The sequence below is a fragment of the Gallinula chloropus genome (genome assembly GCF_964237585.1).
Source record: "Gallinula chloropus genome assembly, chromosome: 1".
NCBI lineage: Eukaryota > Metazoa > Chordata > Aves > Gruiformes > Rallidae > Gallinula > Gallinula chloropus.
Genome location: NC_140085.1, coordinates 20751047 through 20769374, shown reverse-complemented (window position 1 = coordinate 20769374; position 18328 = coordinate 20751047). Strand labels below are relative to the sequence as shown.

Genomic DNA, 18328 nt, shown 5'->3' with positions numbered 1-18328 from the left:
GAAAACCAATTCCTCCTACCCGGTTTGAATTAACCTGCACCCTGCTCAACTGTGCTCTCCCACATTACTCACTATGTCTCCATCACTCAGGTGTTGCTGCCTGATCTTAAAGTGCCAGCCATGAAGACAGCAACATCAGGTGTCAGGAATGTATGCCTGCCCCTGATTCCATGGAGACCGACAGTGCCCACATGGAGCTGTGGCTGTCCTACAGGTTATTGCAATATGGAACTTATGTATTATTTCACAAGGAATCAAATTCCCTCTATGGAATGTGTTGAAGAGATTGAGTCTATGATGACAACGCACACCAGAATTATGTCATTATGTCCCGGTGGTTGGGACTGGGGACAGCTCTGGGCCATTTGTGACTCTGCCTTGCTCACTGCTGCCCCGCAGAGGTGTGCTGGATAGTATGCTGCCCATGAAGACATGGAATCAGTGAGCAGGGTTAGACAAACCCAACAGAATGTAAACAAACACAGTCATGAGACAGTATTTGGAAGGGATAATCATTGGAGCCCGGCCCGTATTCCAAATGGAAATAAATCCTTTATATGGGGCTCAGGCTGGATTTACATCAGAGTCCCTTCCAGTGCGCCACTCGTGACAGCCTCTTGCTAGGAATGCTCCAGCCGTTAGTCCCTGGGACGAAGAGCACATCCCCCCTTCCCGGTGCAAGTATTCCATACTCTGCTAGGCGGCAGCACTCGGCTCAGCTCTGCTTCTCTTCTACTGTGAGGCATTTCCTAATAAAACCAGACTGGGTCATTTTTCGAGCACCAGACAGACAAGTTGCGGGTCAGAGGTTATGGTTAGAGGATACAGAATATCAACTAGGAGCCACGGCAAAAAAAGAGGTGGATCTGAAAACCCAGATGAAACACACTGTTCAGAGGCCAACGTGTTCAGACAACAGGTTTCATTTAAAGTCTCCCAGTGAATTAAATACAAACATTGCCAGATTTGCCGAGAGCAAAGCTGGGCAGATACATGATGACTGCAGCCTGCTTCCTTGAGCTCCATTTTAAATATCAGACTGGACTCTAAAAATGAAAGGGCCAAAGTAGCTCTCACCACTTAATCTGCTACGACAGAAGGCATTGCAAGCTTATTCAGCACATATCAGGCCAGCTCCTTGCACTGATGTGTGTGGCTTCCACCTCCCTTTTTAATAAATTATTAGTAATTTATTTTCTTCTTTTTGGGGGCTAGTCTAAAGGAAAGAAAGGGTGAGTCAAATTCCCTGTGTTGAAGGATTAATTTTTCTACTCCTATCCTTCCCATGAACATTGCCTGGAAAATATGGCAAGTAAAATTCCAGAGACAGATAATATGAATAAAGCATCCTCAAAATCAAAAACAAATAAACAAACAAACAAAAAAGACAGTTTGGAAGAGATTTGCTGAATTATCTGTCATTTCATCACAGTTAAATAAACAAAAACCAAACCAAAACTCACATACAGACCTAGTTCCCTATACTTCTCAACAGCAGAACACTCCTCTGTAATAGCATCTATTCCACTGCATTACTCGTGAAAAGTCAGAGGGTAAAGAATGCTAAGGCCACGCATTCACCACTGCTTCACACAACAGTCAGAACGTTGCACTTACGTTCTCCCTACATCCCAAACACTCCCAACTTTAAATTAATGGACTTGATTAATCTTTGTTTTAAACCTTTTTAAACCGTCTCCAACAAAGAAAGCAAATCCATTGTGGGTAACTGGCTCTTCTGTGTCCTACTGCCAGATGGTGAGGCATGAAGGTAATGGATAATATTCCTCATTCCTGGATATGAAAACACAAATGGAATGCAAAGAGCAGAACCTTTTTTAAATTTTAGACCTTCTCTCTTTGCGTCCTTCTCAGCAGTGCTATAAGGCATCAGGTGAATGGATGACAAATACCATGTAGACAAATTGAGAAGTTATGAGAAGGAACCCACCAGCGCTTGAAGCTGCTGCATGTACTGAGAATTGTTTCTGTCAAGAACTTAACGAGTTAAAATTTAGATTTGCCCCCACTGGATGCCATCATGTGCAGAATGCTCTGGCACTAGCAATATCCTGACTCTCACCATCCAGACAATTTTAGTTATTGTTTTGGTTAACCAATTAGCTATTTGACACGTTTGTGCAGAGCACTCTGCTCTCATGACCAATGCTTACCCTGGGTAGGCAGGGATGGCCGTGGGAGGTACCGCCCGGACTGCCCCATACACTGTCCTTCCTCGGCCCCTCAGATGGGCTCCCCGAAATGCGGCTGCTGTGGTGGCTGCAGTTGGATAGGGGAAGCCTGGAACTGCAAAGACAGACAAGGGGGAGGGTGAAAAGGATCTGAGCTTCAGCCCAGAGAACAACCATCTGCTTCAAACAAAGTGTCACAATAGCTCCACAGCGGTGGGACATTTTGCATCAGTCCTGCAGAGGGGCATGCTTATAACCCAGCAAGCATCCGGTACGTACTTCCTGCTACACCATGGCCTTTGGGGGAAGAGGGGTTGCAGAGAGGTTTGGCATGCAAGAGGTTAATGCTTTGGCATGCCTCACCCACCACAAACAGGGTACAAATCCCCCCGCCTTTCGATACCGCCATGCAGTCTGGTTAGAGTCCGAGAAGCGCAGAGAGTTACTATCAATACAGCAGGCGGCTCTTCCAAAACTGCAGAGGCTCTTTAAAGTAATTTGTCAAGAGGCCCTTAAAATCAACCAACTTACATCAGTCTCTTCCCTCCTTTCCCCTCCCACTCTTTGCCACCCAATCCTCTGTATGTTCATTTTAAAGCCTGAAAGACAAGATAGCCCATATAACAGCAGTAGAAATTTCCCATAAAGTGCCAGTTTACTGAGAGCCCACCTTCATTTAACCAGTGTGACCAGTAACTGGCTTTGTGTATAGTGGGGCCTGCTTTATTACGCATTATGCTGGAGTAAACTGGCTTGTGACAAAATGATGTAAAACCTCAGAGGCATCTGCAAACATGTAATAAACAGATACCAAGAGGGAAGGAGTCCCAGGGCGTAAGTCCAACCCAACGTGCATCCAGGTGCATGCCACTAGGGGCCCTGCAGACTCGCTGTTTAGCAGCTTGTATAATATGTACTTTAGGGATTTGTCTGTTTGGTTTCTTTGATTTTGAAAGGGGGAAGGGGGAAGGGAATGGTCTATTCCTTACACACACCCTCCCCTTGCTCTGCAGCCTCCTCATTGCTCGGAAAGACCCATTCACCAGTACAGAAACACACTGCAGATGAACAAGTTACAGCCACTGCACAGTATATTTTGGCTGTAGGTAAACTCATTCCCAGAGAGACCCATCCTTTCAAGTATATATTATACAGACTGGAGAAAAGAAGGGTAACAGGTCATCATTAACTCAAGCACAGTAACAATATAGGGGCCAATGGGGGCTACTTACTGATTAAAGGAATGTAAGTGTTAATACCCCCCCTTCCTGACAGGGGCACTGCGGCGTCATTGCCCAGCGAGACATCTGCTTGAAAGCTGGACGCTAATTTAATTTTAAAAAGAATAAAGAAAAGACAAAAAACAAAAACAAAAACAAAATATGTAAAAAGGTTATAAAGAAACAACAGATTGAGAACATAAACAAACACCACTGCAGTTAAATGGCAGAAGTGGAAGTGTCTACTTAAGCTCTACCTGCATATAACTCAGGGCCGTACACCGCTCCAACCACAGGACTCAACTTCCAACCTGAAACAACAAAGACCGCAGTGAATGCCAAAATCTACACCAAGAGAAGGAGCGGGCAGTGTGGGTAGGGGGAACGGTCTCTTGCGTGCACCCCAGCTTCACATGCACAGCTCTTTCCAATTTCTGCTTCGCCTCAATCCCCCTTGGTGTAGATGAAGGCCAACTGCCTTTTTCTAATGTCAAGTTCTAGGCACAGGTGGCTGTATCAGAGGGAACAGCCAAACATCAGCTGATGCTGCTGAGGGAATGCCAACTACCTTATATGCGTATTCACCACCAGTACCATGCGACCCTTCATGCCCTGCATGAACCTTGCTGTCAGCTCCTCCCTGCTGTCACAGGGACCACTGCGAATCCAAAAGCTCTCTAAAACCACTGGCCCAGACCGTCATCCCAGGCAAATCAATTTATAGCCTTAAATTATCGAAACACCATTCTGTCCTATTTGCTAGAGATCTGCTAAAAGGCACCAGTGTCTGAATCTCCTCACTGACCAAATCACACAACTATGGAGCAGAAAAGCAATTCAAGTCTATCCACTCAGTATTTTCTTCCATATTATTTTAGTACTTCCCCTCTTCCTCATGCTGCTTTTCAGGGTGAACACCTTCCCAGAGAATTGATTTTAGTATCATCTGGGTAATTGGCAAGAACTGCAAATCAACACAAAACCTATAAGAGACATGCTTAAAGAAGGCATTACTGGGTCAGATCCAGAAACATCTCTCTCTTCCCATCACCACCTTTCTATCCAGGGAGAGATGCACAGGGTGTAAAGCATCATGATCTGGGCTGGCCTCCACAAGGCATTCCTCTCAGGGGAGAGCTCAGCTGTTCAGCTAGCAATCACACAGGTATTTTTAAACAAATCCATACCTTTCCTCTGTCTTCCTGCACTTTAATACCTATAACCAGCCCAAAAACCATATGACCAACTTTGTGACCAGCAGCCCATAGACACCAGATGAAGTCTGCTGGCAGAGCACCAATGAAAGGCACAATGCACGCGCCCTCCACAAGACCAGGCACGCTGCTGCACCACCCACCCTGACAGCAAAGCCTCCAGTGAGCGGTGCCACCCAAGGGACTGGGATCAACTCTCACATTTGAAAACGCACGTACGACAACTCGTCAGTATGCCTTAAGCCTGGCCTAATACCGAATACCTTTGGATAGCTTAAAGCTGGCTGTAAATTGCCGGCTGCCAAAGTGAAGTATTCCTGCCTGTTATCAGGGTTTCACAAGTCTCAGCTATGAAAGCCAAGTTTTGTTACCAATTAGTCAGATACATTTCCTGCCCTTGTTTTCAGGACAACGTAACACGGCTGTATTGCCATTTACTACAAAATCTCCTGGTTTCTTTCAGACACTGAGACTCAGAATCCCAGCTTTTCTACCTACCCCCATTTCCCCAGTTCTATAACCAAAATAAGATTTATTTGCCAAGAGTCATGCAACAAGTCAGTAGCAGAGTCAAAAATAAAATTTGTACCTTCCGACTTCTGGAGTCTTAAATTGTAATTAAAACCGATTCTCACCCTAGTAACTACCTATGTACAGCTTCCTGCCTTCTTGAAGCTGTTTGGGAACATTTTCAAACCAGAAAGAATTTTTCTGCCTGTTTCAGGATAAAGACTCAGATTCAAAATCTTTATCAAAGCAGCATTCAGTTCTGTCAGAAGAACGACTTTTTATGCTATATATGCCTATGCAATAAAATTACTGCACAGAGAGAAGAACCAAGATATCCCAATGAAACAGGATTCTTCATTAGCCAAACAACTTGGTCTTTCTTTATTCAGGTTCACTGGAAAATGACTGAACACAGACACAGTCTGTAACAAGTGAGCCAACAAGCAGTGCAAAGCCTCTGTTTTCTCGGCTGCTTGGGGACAGCTGTACTCTTACAGTTAGAACCTAAACTTAGATATATCCTATTGTGTATCCTAACTTATGCTTCTGCATTCGTATTGAGGTATCTATGTGATGGCAGTAATGCCCAGGAGTACTGCATATCCCACTGTACAGCATTCAGCTTGCAGCAGTGGCAGGTACTCCACCAGTCCTTGGTTTCTTTACCAGCTTGGCCACGTTGGGCATGTCACTACTGCTCCCTGTCCCCAGCTCTCCATCTGTAAAATGGTATTCCTCCATAAACATCTACAGGTTATACTGAAGAATAATGCTATCAAGTAGGGTTTATGGGGTTTTCTTGGTTCTTTTGAGTTGGTTTGGGTTTTTTTCAGTCCTGAGGAGAGGTCATGACTTTTCCCTTTTGTCTCTCTTCAAATTTTTCAGCTCATCATTAGCACAAACAGTCTTTCTTACCATTTGCATAAGGTGTGACCATCTTCTTATTGGTCATCACTCGCGCAGTGGCGTTGTTAACCTAAAAGTAAGAAAGGGGAGGGGGAGGAGAGGGAAGGAAGCACACGACATTAGGGAAAACGGTGGAAAACTCAGATACCACACACACACACACACACACTATACTTTTCTGAGCAAAAAAAATTAAACAACTAATTTACAAGAATGCAAACTTTAAATTACTTTTAACAGTTGCCATTTAATTATAAAAATTACAGCTAAACGTGGCACTTTTAAATTATGCATTAAACAAAAGGCCAACGAGAGTAAAGTGCAGGTTCTCTGCCGCCCTCACACCCCTTGGCACGTGTGCATTTTCAGCTCACTGATCAAAAGGCTTTTCCAGGTTCTGTTCAAGAGCTGCTCAGGGCTGGGGAACTGAACCAGGTGATGCACAAGCTGACTTGTTTCTCAAGCTCACCGTTGGGACTGGGGCCCAGCAGGCTGCTGGCAGATGTACGTTTTAGATAGAAAAAGGTAGCCTGGAGTCCATCAACTTTAGATTTGAACTCACAAGGCTTGGGATTTCTGGAAAGCCACAAGGTATTTGGACGGTCTACGCTCATGGAGTTCCCTTCCATCATTTTCAATGGGTTTTTTTCCAGATCTTTTTTTCCCTTGTCACAAATCTCATGGAGCAAAAAGAAGAAATACATAGCTGTAGACCTGGGTGTCTTTTTTTTTGTTTCATTGTGCTCTCCACCCTCTTTACAGAGCTCTGCATAGTTCCAAGCGGTTTGATTGCTCAAGCAAGTGGGGTGTTACCACAGAGATGGTGCTGATAAAGAAAAGATGGACCAGTTTGGAAGCCAAGTTACTGCAGCCCCGTGTCAGACAGCCTCAAAGTTCTTGCAAGGAGGGTGAAGTCCTTATACATCATCAATATTTTATCAAAACCCATGCCAAATAGACATTGAGGCCATGGTGAAGAAAAAAAAAAAAGGATATAAAAATAAAAGCTGCCTCGGGCCCTTGAGACTTACGAATGGTGAGCGTACACAGGGTGGAGAGTCTGGAGCTACATTTACTCTCGTTTCAGCCCCAAAACAATAGAAACATTACACATTTAAAAAGAAAGAATGGAAAACAACAATGATGAGACTGAGAGCATGCAGTTAAACACACACAGATAAAAGAAAGAAAAAAAAAAATCACAATTGATTCAGAGGGTGGGGTGGGAGGAGGGAGGAGATAGGGTCTCACAGACAATCATTAAGATGGAGCGAGTGCCTGAAATCAGCTGCTACAGCAAAGTGCAACACAAGCACTTAAAGGAAAAATTGCCAGAACCGATCAGAAACCACCAGTCAGCAAAGAGACCAACAGCTGCATTTAACCAAGTAAAGAAATAAACTGGGGAGGGGGGGAGAGAGAAAGAAAAAGAGAGAAAACAAACAGTAACAGCTACAAACAGGTCTCAGAAAGAGAGAGCAGCAGAAAGAAGGGGCAGGAGATAGAGAGGAGGAAATGGGTGCATTAATAAAAACCAGCCAAACTGGAGTTCAGTAACTCTGAGTAAGATGTGCAAGGGGAAATCACCATGAAGTCAGTAATCAAACAGCTCAGACTGCTACAAAACGATATGTACATCCAAAGTCCAGGCGGCATTACTCAACAGCATCGAAAATAAAAGGGGGAGAAGGGGGGAGGAGGTGGGTGGGGACAACAAGTCAAATCACATTTCGTAGTGTTAATGTGAGATGGCAGATGGATTTTTTCTTTCTTATTTAATTTTTGTTTTTTGTAATTTTAAGAAAAATTAAAAAAAAAAGCTTCTTCTCTAGCGCTTTTGTTTCACTTACCGCCAACTCGTACCATCGCCAGCATTGTGTATAGTTACCATGGAAAGAGTGAGTCAAGTGAAGGGCCCTAAACGCTAAACCATTGAAAAGGGAAATAAAAAAAAAAAAAAAAAAGCAAAATATGCAGACATCTTACTCAAAAACGGCGGCTTTTTTCTTTTAATATTTGTACTTTTTTTTTTTTTTTAAAGAAAGAGGGAGAGAGGGAAGACGCCAGTTAGCCTTCAGCACAGTGGAACACCAAACTGGTCAACACCAGGCATGCCCAATATACGGCCATGTTGGCCAGCCAACATTAACCCTTCACTCCCCTGTGGTGAGAGCTAGAAAATTTAAGGATTGGCTTTCACCGAGCCAACTCTTGATCACAGGCAGGTCATGAAACTAGTGGTGTGTATAGCACAGCCCACTAGGGGATTCTGCCCCACGTCCCCCTCCCACCGCAGGCATCATCTCACACTTGCATGGAGGAGAACTGGCCTCAGAGGAAAGAGAGGATACTGGCTGGCCCCCTGCTTTCTTTTTTGGACACAGAGTTAGAAGTCGGACAGTACTCTTTCAGTTAGTTTTGTTCAGGCCTGGTAACAGGAAATCGGAGCCTCGCAAACTGAAGCAAAGGAAAAATCAAGACAGCAGAAGGGCAAAAATTTGGAGTGGGTGGGAAAAAAACTTAATAAAAGAAGAAAAGAAAAGAAAAAAATACCCAAAACAACAATAAAAATATTCCGTAAGGGGTGTAAACTTTTATACATTTCAGTGCAGGGAGGTGAAGGACACAGACACAAACACACACGCACACACAAGACTGGGATCCAAATGTGAAATAAGTGAGGCAAGACACAAAAAGAAATCAAAAGAATAAATATAAAGAAGAAATTGAATTACTGAAGACATGCACCTCGATTTTACGGCCCTCTACCACGGTGCCGTGTAATTTCTCCCTGGCCCTGTCTGCATCAGCACTATTCTCGAAAGTTACGAACCCGAATCCCTGCATGCAGCGGGAGAAGGGGGGAAAACATGCACATCGTTATATATTGAAATACTGATCTCTAGGTAAATAGAGAAAAAATATCACAGTATGAAATCGACATCAGCACAACTCAGCAATAACCTCCTAGAGTCACATTGTTGGTTCATGCATGTTTCATAAATGAAAGAAATTAAATTCAATAAAATAAAGAAACTGTAATCATAATAAGAATAGAGTAATTTAAAAAAAAAAAGAAAACATAAAAGCAATTGAGGCCAGACCAAAAAAGAAGTACAAAGTTACTCGAGACAATCTTATTTTGTTTTGTTTGTTTAAAACACTAAACCCTGCTTCAACATAGGGAAGCTGATCAAGCTCAAACGGGGCTTTTCTCTCCCCTCTGATTAACACACACATTTTGCAGGACCCCCCGCCCCACCCCCGGACACGGTACAGGACATCAACACTGAGCAGCACTTTGTTCTTTTGAGAAACTGCTACAAGAGTGAGCAGCAATCTGAGTAGCACCAGGAATTCTGCGAAGCTTTGGGCAAATCAAACACTGAACCTTGCTTTTCCCACCTGCAAAATGGAGACAATAATAATTACCTACCTTGGAAAGCTGTTGAAAGGAAGGGCTGTTTGTAAAGCATCACTTGTAAGCTCTTCAGGGCACAGCTCGTGTCTACTCCTATGCCTGTAACCTCCCTAATAGAGCACAGGGCCCTGAAAGTAAGCAGGGCTTCTAGGCAGCACGATCAAAGAAACATTACTCAACCTGAAGATTTAGAGCACCACGTATTTTAGTTTCAGACTCTTCCTATCTACAAGTACTGTGCTGGACTTGAGTGCAAATCTAAATGCCTAAATACCAGTTCATTGATAAAGGCAGGTTTTGTCCAGCACTCCTGACCTATGGCTACCTTTCTCCCACCCTGCTACCCACCTTACTTGTCTTTGTTCTGAGATGGCAACCTCTGTGCTGTGGATAGTAACAAGTCTCTGCACAATTCAACAATGGAGTTTGAGAAAAACTGAGATACCCTGCTTGGAGAAATCACAAAGGCTGGAGGACTACTAAACATCCTTGTAGTAAGATGAATTTAGGTTTACCACATCCACAACGGCACATGCAATGCGACTGTCCTACATGGATGGCTACTGCCACCAACTCATGCAGTCGCGTAACAGGGCAGGGTAAGAGATCATGCCTTCTTCCACAGAGATGAGTACACTGACATTAAAACAGAGCCAATGCAACTAAATTAATTAGGATTTTAACTAGTAGCAAATGGTATCTTACTACAGACAACTGCGATGAGATGTTCTTCGTGCCATTACAGAGAGCGGGGCCACACAAAAAACTGTTGATTTCTGGTTTTAGGGTATCTTAAGAACAGGAGAAGAGTAACAGGCTCCCGTGGCTTTGTATAAAGCAAATACTAGGTTAATGTACAGAGAATAATCTCTGCTGGCTCCAATACCCTCAGGAGCAGGAAGAGCTCAGCTTCCATTTGATGCAATGGAAACTCTTGATATTAACCGGAGAGTGAGGTGATGTCGGGGATTCTACAAGTACGCCTTGTGGGGAAAATGACATGCATACCCCATGCAGCTTGGGGCTGATACGTATGGACTGGACCCCCCAAAATAGCACTTGACTTCTAAGCACTGTTAGAAACAAGACACAAGCAAGCCATCACTCTTCAAGTGCTTTCTGAAGTACAATACTAATCTTAAAAAGCCCAAGCTGTTTGCACATGCTGGTCTGTATCACCCACAGCTAGGTTTCCAGCACAGAACTGTTACACATTTGTAAATGCAGCTTTTTGTTTTTTCCTTTTTCTTTTCTCCCCCTGAACCATAATAATAAAAGAACTTGTCCAAGTGCTGCAATGTTGAGATCAACGAGAGCGCTCCCCTTTGGGCTCCAACCCAATAATCTAAAGCTTCAGATAATTTCATATCTCCAGCTATAAATAAAAAGCCATATAAATAACAAACTGATGCCTTTTGCAGAACAGTATAAAAGTTTTCTGTTTAAATGAATTAAAACTGGAGCTACAAGAGATCAGGGCTAATAAAACAGCCTAACCACACATAACTCAAATACATTGCAGGGAACTGGGGTGGGGTGTGTGTGCAGGGGGTGTAATAGCAAAGCTAATTACGAAGGACAGGGTATCGTGTCTGCTTCAAAGAACCCCTACAGAGAAAGGCAAGACTGAGGAATAGATCAACACCTTTCCCTCTGGTTCTATATAATGGCAAAAAAGCATCTTTAAAAGCTTGGGGGAGGAGAGGAGGTAAAGGCTGCAACAGGAATCTCTATTTCCCTCTTTTCTTACATTAAAATTTCTGTTTGTTCTAGACAAGCCTGTGGAGACTGAATGAAATTTGTGTCTTCGGTGATGATGTGAACTGAAAGCTGGAGAGCAGAGGGAAGGTAATTTTTTAGACATTAATCTGTGCAGGCTGGAACCAAACTAAGTCTATTCTAATTCACATTTGTTTGCAATTAGTGAAGTCTGTACAGGATTTTAAAAAACCACATTATCATTAAAAATCTTTAAACTGATTAGGAAATTTAAATATTTTTAATAAGTTAACTCGAGGTAGAGTACAATCCACATGCAGACTATATGAAAATAATTAACAATGTGAATTAAAACAGAATTAATCTGATTCTGAGCAACAGAACTAATTAACCACATTTTTTGTTTTATTGGCAGATCAGTTCGTAGCTTGTGCCACTCTCTCTGCTGAGAGCCATTTAATGTCAGTGCCGAATTAACACTTTACATAGTTGGTTATGGCAGAGTCAGCACTTGTGCCCTCTTGGTTTGTCATCTTAATGTGTCTGAGACATTCAAATTTTCATCAGGAAAAATAGGTGAGCCACACTTGACATTTTTGTTATTTCTAAGTTTTAAAACTAGCAATTACATATACATATTTTTCAAGTGGGAGAGAAAATAGCACACACATATAATTTTAATTCCTTCTCACAGATGACCTGTAAAGAATAGGGATTAATTTGTACCTAAATATATATATACACTCCCCCCCCAAACAATTCTCAGATTTCCCGCCCAAGGTTATCCTGCCCTTGAAAAAAAAAAAAAAAAAACAAAACGAAAGAAAGAAAGAAAAAGAGGCGACAGATGTCCAATATTTACTAGCTTAGCTTTACAGAAGGTCCTGGTTTGCTCCACAGTAGTAGGTATGGAGCCAGAGGAAGGGAAGATACAATCCTGGGTAAAAAAAAAGACTTAAGGTTTCTCAAATTTAGATTATACAAATAACTTGGGTTAAATAAGGCTTACATGATAACAAGGATGAAATTTTCAACAGTTCCTCTCCATCAGCCAGGAACTCCTCCCAAGCAGAAAATAAGTTGAAGCCTCAGTGTACCCAGAGAACACTAAATAACCCCAGCAAACATTTTTAGGACCGGTAAGTAATTTGCAGTGCCAGACTAACCCCTTTTTACCCACAGGTTTATTCAAAGGGCCTGAAGAGACCGAGTAACTGCCACCCTTTTAGTCTGGCCTCAGACTCTGCAATAAATAACAAGCGACATGATGAGCAGTGAAAAAAATAATAAATGTATATATATATAGTATTTGAACGTTTCCATCTCTGAAGAATGAGAAAGAAAATTTACCATGTAACCGTAAAGGGAGAAATCAAAAGCAGACGGTTCTCCTGGGTGTGGCCAGAACACAGAAATTAAACAAAAAACAACAACAAAAAAAGTAAAATAAAAAATAAAATAAAAAAAAAGAAAAGAAAAGAAAACCAAAGGAAACTAAACAGAGCCCCTTGAAATCCATGCATTGTTAACCCTTCATTTGTCATGGTGTTTAGACCAGTCACCTCAGCAGCAGCGTCTTTGCCTTGTACCGCTGGAGCATGCAGCCCGCAACCGGCCCTGCCGGTATCTGCTGCTCTGCTCCTTTTAACCAAGTTTTGTTTTTTTCTTTTCTTTCCCTCCCCTCCCTCCCCCGCCCACCCATTTCAACAATAAACAAACTTTCAGGAGCCTGACAAAATGGCCAAGGAGACAGCAGTTTGGGCTACCCGTTTCCAAGGCATTTGGAGAGAGTCGGAGGGTTTCAGCTATAATCCACCTGAGATGAGCAGGACTGAACGCCCTGACAGAGGCTCAGCATGAAATTCAGAAACATGCTGTGGAAGTTACACACACCAACACGCACTTTAAATCCGTGAGGGAATCAGCATTAACCAAGGTGCCACCATTTCAGCTGCTCTTCCATCTCCTCCCTGCCGCCGTGCCGCACTCCGAGGGCATTAGGGCGCATACGTGTGAAGCACCTGTCCATGTACATGCCCAATCTGGTGAACCACGTGCAGAAATTAATCTGGCTAAAACCTCACAGATATATCTTGAAAAAAAACAACCCAAACCCCAACCTGCAGGGTTATTTTTAAGCTGGATCATTTCCCCAGTCCACCTTCTTGTGTTGCTCCACTGCCAATCTCTCTTGCAAAACCAAGGAAGGGGCAGAGGTGGGGAAGGGAGAGAGGGAGCCTGGGCAGGGCTGCTGTGCTGTGAGGGCTTGGGGCTTCAGGGCAGCGCCAGCCAGCTTGGGTCGGGGGCTTCACAGCCTTATGCTGTCTGTGGCTGTGTGCTCCTTCTCCTCCTCCCCTCATTCGATCATGTAACTTACTGTATGCTCTGAGAGTTCAACTAGTTAAACTGTGAGAAGACAAGCTCATTTTTCTCTCTCCCTCGTTCATCAGGGGTTTTTTTTGCTAATTTAGCACCCTGGATTCAACTCCCCACACAGTGAAAGGCGCACTACTGGGAAGGCACTCCCACAGGAGCAATAAATCAGCTTATACGATCAAGCTGTCAACTTCAGTCTTAATTATCCAAGTTTAAATAAACCAGTTCAGTGTATGGATTAATTTAACTCATTAGTTTAGTACTGCAGAGCTGAAGGCATAAACCTGCACTTCGCTGAACTTGGACAAAGGGACACAGGTCACGTCTCCTTCATGCCACTTGCCTTACAAAAGGACCAGTGACCTGAGAAAGTGACACTGGTCGCTGGTACTTGATTTGTTATTAAGCCTCTTTGTGTTAATAACACTGTTTGTATTTCTGGCTTAACTGACTATATGTGAATAAAAATTATAAAAATAGAATATAAATGAAAACAAGACCTCTAGTTTATGTAGTGAGGGGTGGTATCTATTTCGCTGAGTGGAAACTTAAGTCGAGAACCAGAGTGGCTCACTCAAAGCACCTGATCTGTTCAAAGAAGATATAAATGCCCATGGCAAACATACAGTCTCTTAAGCACAGGTGCCAAACCTACATTCATATTCTTATCTCAACCTGCAGTTAACAGCAAACATTGAAGGTGTTTCCACACAGGTTTCTGCACAAGGTAGCACAGGTTCACTAACAGAACTCTGCTCACCAACAGATTTAATTTCTTTAGGAAGACAAGATGTAAGCTACTAATCAAACAATTTTTTAATTAAATATGAAGTACCTCTATACCCTTCAGTCCTATACAAGAGCTTGGGGATCTGGGTCTCCCAAATGGAAGGCATCAAGGAACAAATTTGCACTATCCTGAAACGATGAGCTTGCAATCTGCACTAACATGAACTCTTACCATTTAAAATAATCTAAAATGCTCCCTCTTCAGCCAAGATTGTGCTGTGTGCTTACACACTCTTGGTCTCTGAATGTCATCGAGGGCACATCTTGGAATGTTACACGGTATGCAGCTTGATGAGCAAAGAGCTTGGATCCCCTTCCCCTGCAGCTTTATGAATGCCACAGGGTACTCGTTACTCAGGCAGACTGCATTAATTCTGCAAATATGTCCACTTGTTCGGTTCAGCACAATACTGCCAAAATACACATCTCTAGAGGATGTATCTCCACTAATAAAAGGAACAGGAATCCTTTCTCGCCACTTCCTCTGGAGGTGTTTTATTCACGGTTCAGTAAAGTGCAGGGTAAACTGCAACCATGAGCAGAATGCTATTTAAAGGCACTTATACGGGTCAGAAGTAGAAATGCAGTGGTAAACAGGATAAATGAAACAGCTAGTCTCCCGTAAGCAAGCAAAACCCCAAACACATCACGGGAAGACTGATTTCATTCTATTAAACAAGAATAAAACACAATGAAATTCAGGGGATGTATAAAGTTTGTATCTTGTTTCTCATATGCAGCAAAGCAATATCAGTGTGAAGTCTACCAGGGCCCATATAATCCTACTAAACAGATTGAATCTGGGCAGAAATTGAGTTAGGAAACAGGAATTCACATTGCTTTGAGAGGAGAATCAGCAGAGCTAATTATTAACTGCCTCCTACTCTGCTGTGATACAGAAAGTCAACAATAACATTTCCTAAGCCAAATGCAAGAACCTGAGGTGTGAGGTGGCTGTGATGGACACACGCTGCTCTCTATTTGGTCACCAAACTTACAAAATACAGAGAGATCCTGAAGATGCAGCCAATTTGATATAGTTCCCTCAGGCTGTCAAAGAAAACTGCCTGGTCATCTCAGGTGGATTCAAAAGTAAGAACATGAACCACAGACTTCCTCCAGTCCCTCCTACCAACCACCATGGGTGAGATCTCCTGCCACAGCCGGGCAGGGACAAAAGCGCTGCTAAACCCCAGCATACACTGGGTGGGGACGAACCCAGGGCGGTTTGGGAGCAACCATTGTACCTTTTAAATATTTACAAAACATATAGACAAAACTCTACAACCCTTAGGAACCCAGGGAAGGGAAGGGAGCATTGAGAACACAGCACAAGGCAGGCAGCAGGAGCATCTGCTTTCGGATTCCCAAGAGAGGAGAAGAAGAGAGAGAGGTTTCATATCATTAGATTAGAATGGAAACCATAGGGCAGGAAAATGCATTCAGATTTTTTTTTCCCTAAGGTGAAGGAAGAACCCAAGAGTGAATGAGTGGCCTCCAGAAAGATCCATTTCCTTTGCTTCACCATCAGATCACCAAACTGCTGTTTTTCCATTGTTACGTGAATACCAGGTGCTTCGTGCAGCTACACCCCACTCAAACACTGGGGCCTCCCATTTTCATGCTAAGCAGGAATAATCTTGCATTCTTTTTAAAACAGAAATTATTTTGGATAGAGAAGGATGCAAAGATACCACAAAATGACTCTTTGGGTGTTTTCTCATTCTGTTCAGATGTCTGCCCCATCCCTCAATACAGGCTATCAGTTTTGCAACCGCTTTTTGCTGTAAGATGGCAAAAAGCAGTAGAAAACCACACGGTCAAGGACTGGATGAGTATCTCTTTGGATCACTTTCTTTTTTCATAAAATTTATTATAAAATTCATCAAGGAACTCTTCAGCAATAACATTTTTTGTTTTAGCTGAAAACCAGAAGCTTGAGCTTTTGTGACTGCAGAAGAAGGTGCTTTTTGTAGTCATAAATCAAGTCTTCACAGAAAGCCTCCAACGTTAGTGTTGCCTACAAGGGAAAGGGCAGCCGTGGGCGTTTAATACAGGGCTGCATGGATGGGAGAGAGAGCGAAGTTCATGTGTAGAGAGGAAAACACTGTTCTGGAAAGCACAGGCAGTGGAGGATGAAGGATAGAGCTCACCACTTTGCCAGGCCAGTTATTTTTGTTCTTTCTTTCTTTTGCAATTACATCCAAACAAGTAGGGATTTGATAGAGGCCAGAGGCTATTCCCAAAGCCAAATAGAAATCACTAAAATCAAGCCTAATTCACAGATAGCTCTGGCCTATAAATATCAGAAGAACAGCAGAGCACAGACTAACTATTTACAAACTCGACATAGCTGATTATTTTGGTAAAGCTTATGGAGTTCTATCCACACAGAGAAGTAAAACTCTCTGACTAAGCCATATAGACATTTACTTCTTCAGACTGTCTTATTTAAAAAAAAACCCAAACCAAACCTAACACACCCACAAAAACAAACCCACAATATTAATGATAAACAAAGGATGGAGAAAGGGCTAATGCTCAGTTCTTTTGTATGCAGATCAAATGCTTTCTGATTTCCAGCTAATACAGAGGCTGAAGAATTTCTGAATGCATCATGGGTAGCGTGGGTGGAAATTTGCAGAGGGCTCTGAACATGAACATACCCCAGAATATATGTTGAAGCAAAGAGGCCACCTTAAGACTGTGAACCTCAAATCCAAGCAAAAGGCACAGACTCTAAACCAAAACTGCTTAGCTGAATTGCAACTTCAAAATCTCTTGTGTGCATGCACACATGTGCACACACGTGTGTGTGGGGAGGAGGGAAATTTTGTTTTAATTGAAAATGGGAATCTTAGCATTGATTAAGTCAAGCAGAGTATAGACATGCACTGTGCAAGCTTCCCCCATAGAGCTTTGGCAATGCACCTCGCTCCTGACCTGCAAAACTCCCTGCTATTCCAGTGCTGAACCTCCTGGGCAGAGAGAGAATCACATCAATTTGTCATTGTGGTGGTACTGGTTACGTGATGAGAACCAATTGCCAATTAGGACAAAGATCACTGAATCTCTCTGCAGCTGACCTGAGCAACATTTGAAATCTCATCTCCAGAGAAATAAATTACCATTAACCCTCAACAAAACCTCCCTCTTAATGTATCTGTAAGATGAAAATAGGTGCATGAATGCCAATTCAGTGGAGAGAGGTCCACATGGGACAGGGCAAGTGGAATGAGAATGCTTATATTAAGCATCAAATATCTCCAACATGAAAGGTCAGTATCTCAGAAGTGCTGAGTAAATCTGCAAAATGGAGTAAATAAAAACCTTTCATATGTGAGATAACACCGTTTTTCTATAGAAGTATTTTAATACAACAGTGATGGGGGAGGCAGGTGGGGTGGGCAGGTTAGCCTTTGTTCTTACAGTCTCCCATCACCCAAAGGTGTTTTACCTTATTTTGCCTTCCCCCCAGGGCACCCATTGCTACTGCAACGGGAATGGGTTGGTATGAAGGCTCAAGTGACTGACTCCCTGTTTGTTCAAAAGGCTGGGGAACCTGACCCCGCATTCCAGGCAGGAACATCTAGGAACATTTGTACATGCTGCCCAGAAATGACCATGCTCAGAGTCTGGAGTCAGAGGGAACAGGAGACAGTCCCCAAAATAGCTTTTCCCTTCCCCCATCACACTAATTCCTGCTGATCTCTACAGAGTATATTCTCTAGGCAATGAACTGCCTTTTACTCTGCAATCAAAACAAAAGAAGCGGGTACAGAAACAGGACTTACCTTCGAGCCACGCTCATTAAAGATTATCTCTACATCAAGGATTTTGCCGAATTGCTGCAGAGAGACAAGGGGAGAGAAAAAAAATTATTTATGGCAGTCCATTTTCCCTACCTTTTTGGGGCTGGCTTAGTGCAAGAAGTGAAAATATTTCCATGGCTAGCATACAGGCTAAGGCACAAAATCCCTG

The 18328-nt window shown here is 42.9% G+C and overlaps 1 protein-coding gene across 6 annotated transcripts in view; it reads right to left on the bottom strand.

Moving 5' to 3' along the window:
- Window positions 1-18328, bottom strand: part of RBFOX2 (RNA binding fox-1 homolog 2) — an 88345-nt gene that overhangs the window by 15122 nt on the left and 54895 nt on the right. For 3 of the 6 annotated variants that reach the window (XM_084278089.1, XM_084278085.1, XM_084278084.1), the window contains exons 4-9: window positions 18142-18195; window positions 8791-8883; window positions 6052-6112; window positions 3670-3723; window positions 3425-3517; window positions 2175-2307 (exon numbers count right to left, since the gene is read on the bottom strand). In XM_084278089.1, coding sequence (XP_084134215.1) covers window positions 2175-2307; window positions 3425-3517; window positions 3670-3723; window positions 6052-6112; window positions 8791-8883; window positions 18142-18195 — 488 coding nt within the window. The remainder of the gene's footprint in view (window positions 1-2174; window positions 2308-3424; window positions 3518-3669; window positions 3724-6051; window positions 6113-8790; window positions 8884-18141; window positions 18196-18328) is intronic. The other 3 variants (XM_084278088.1, XM_084278087.1, XM_084278086.1) reach the window with 2 other exon arrangements.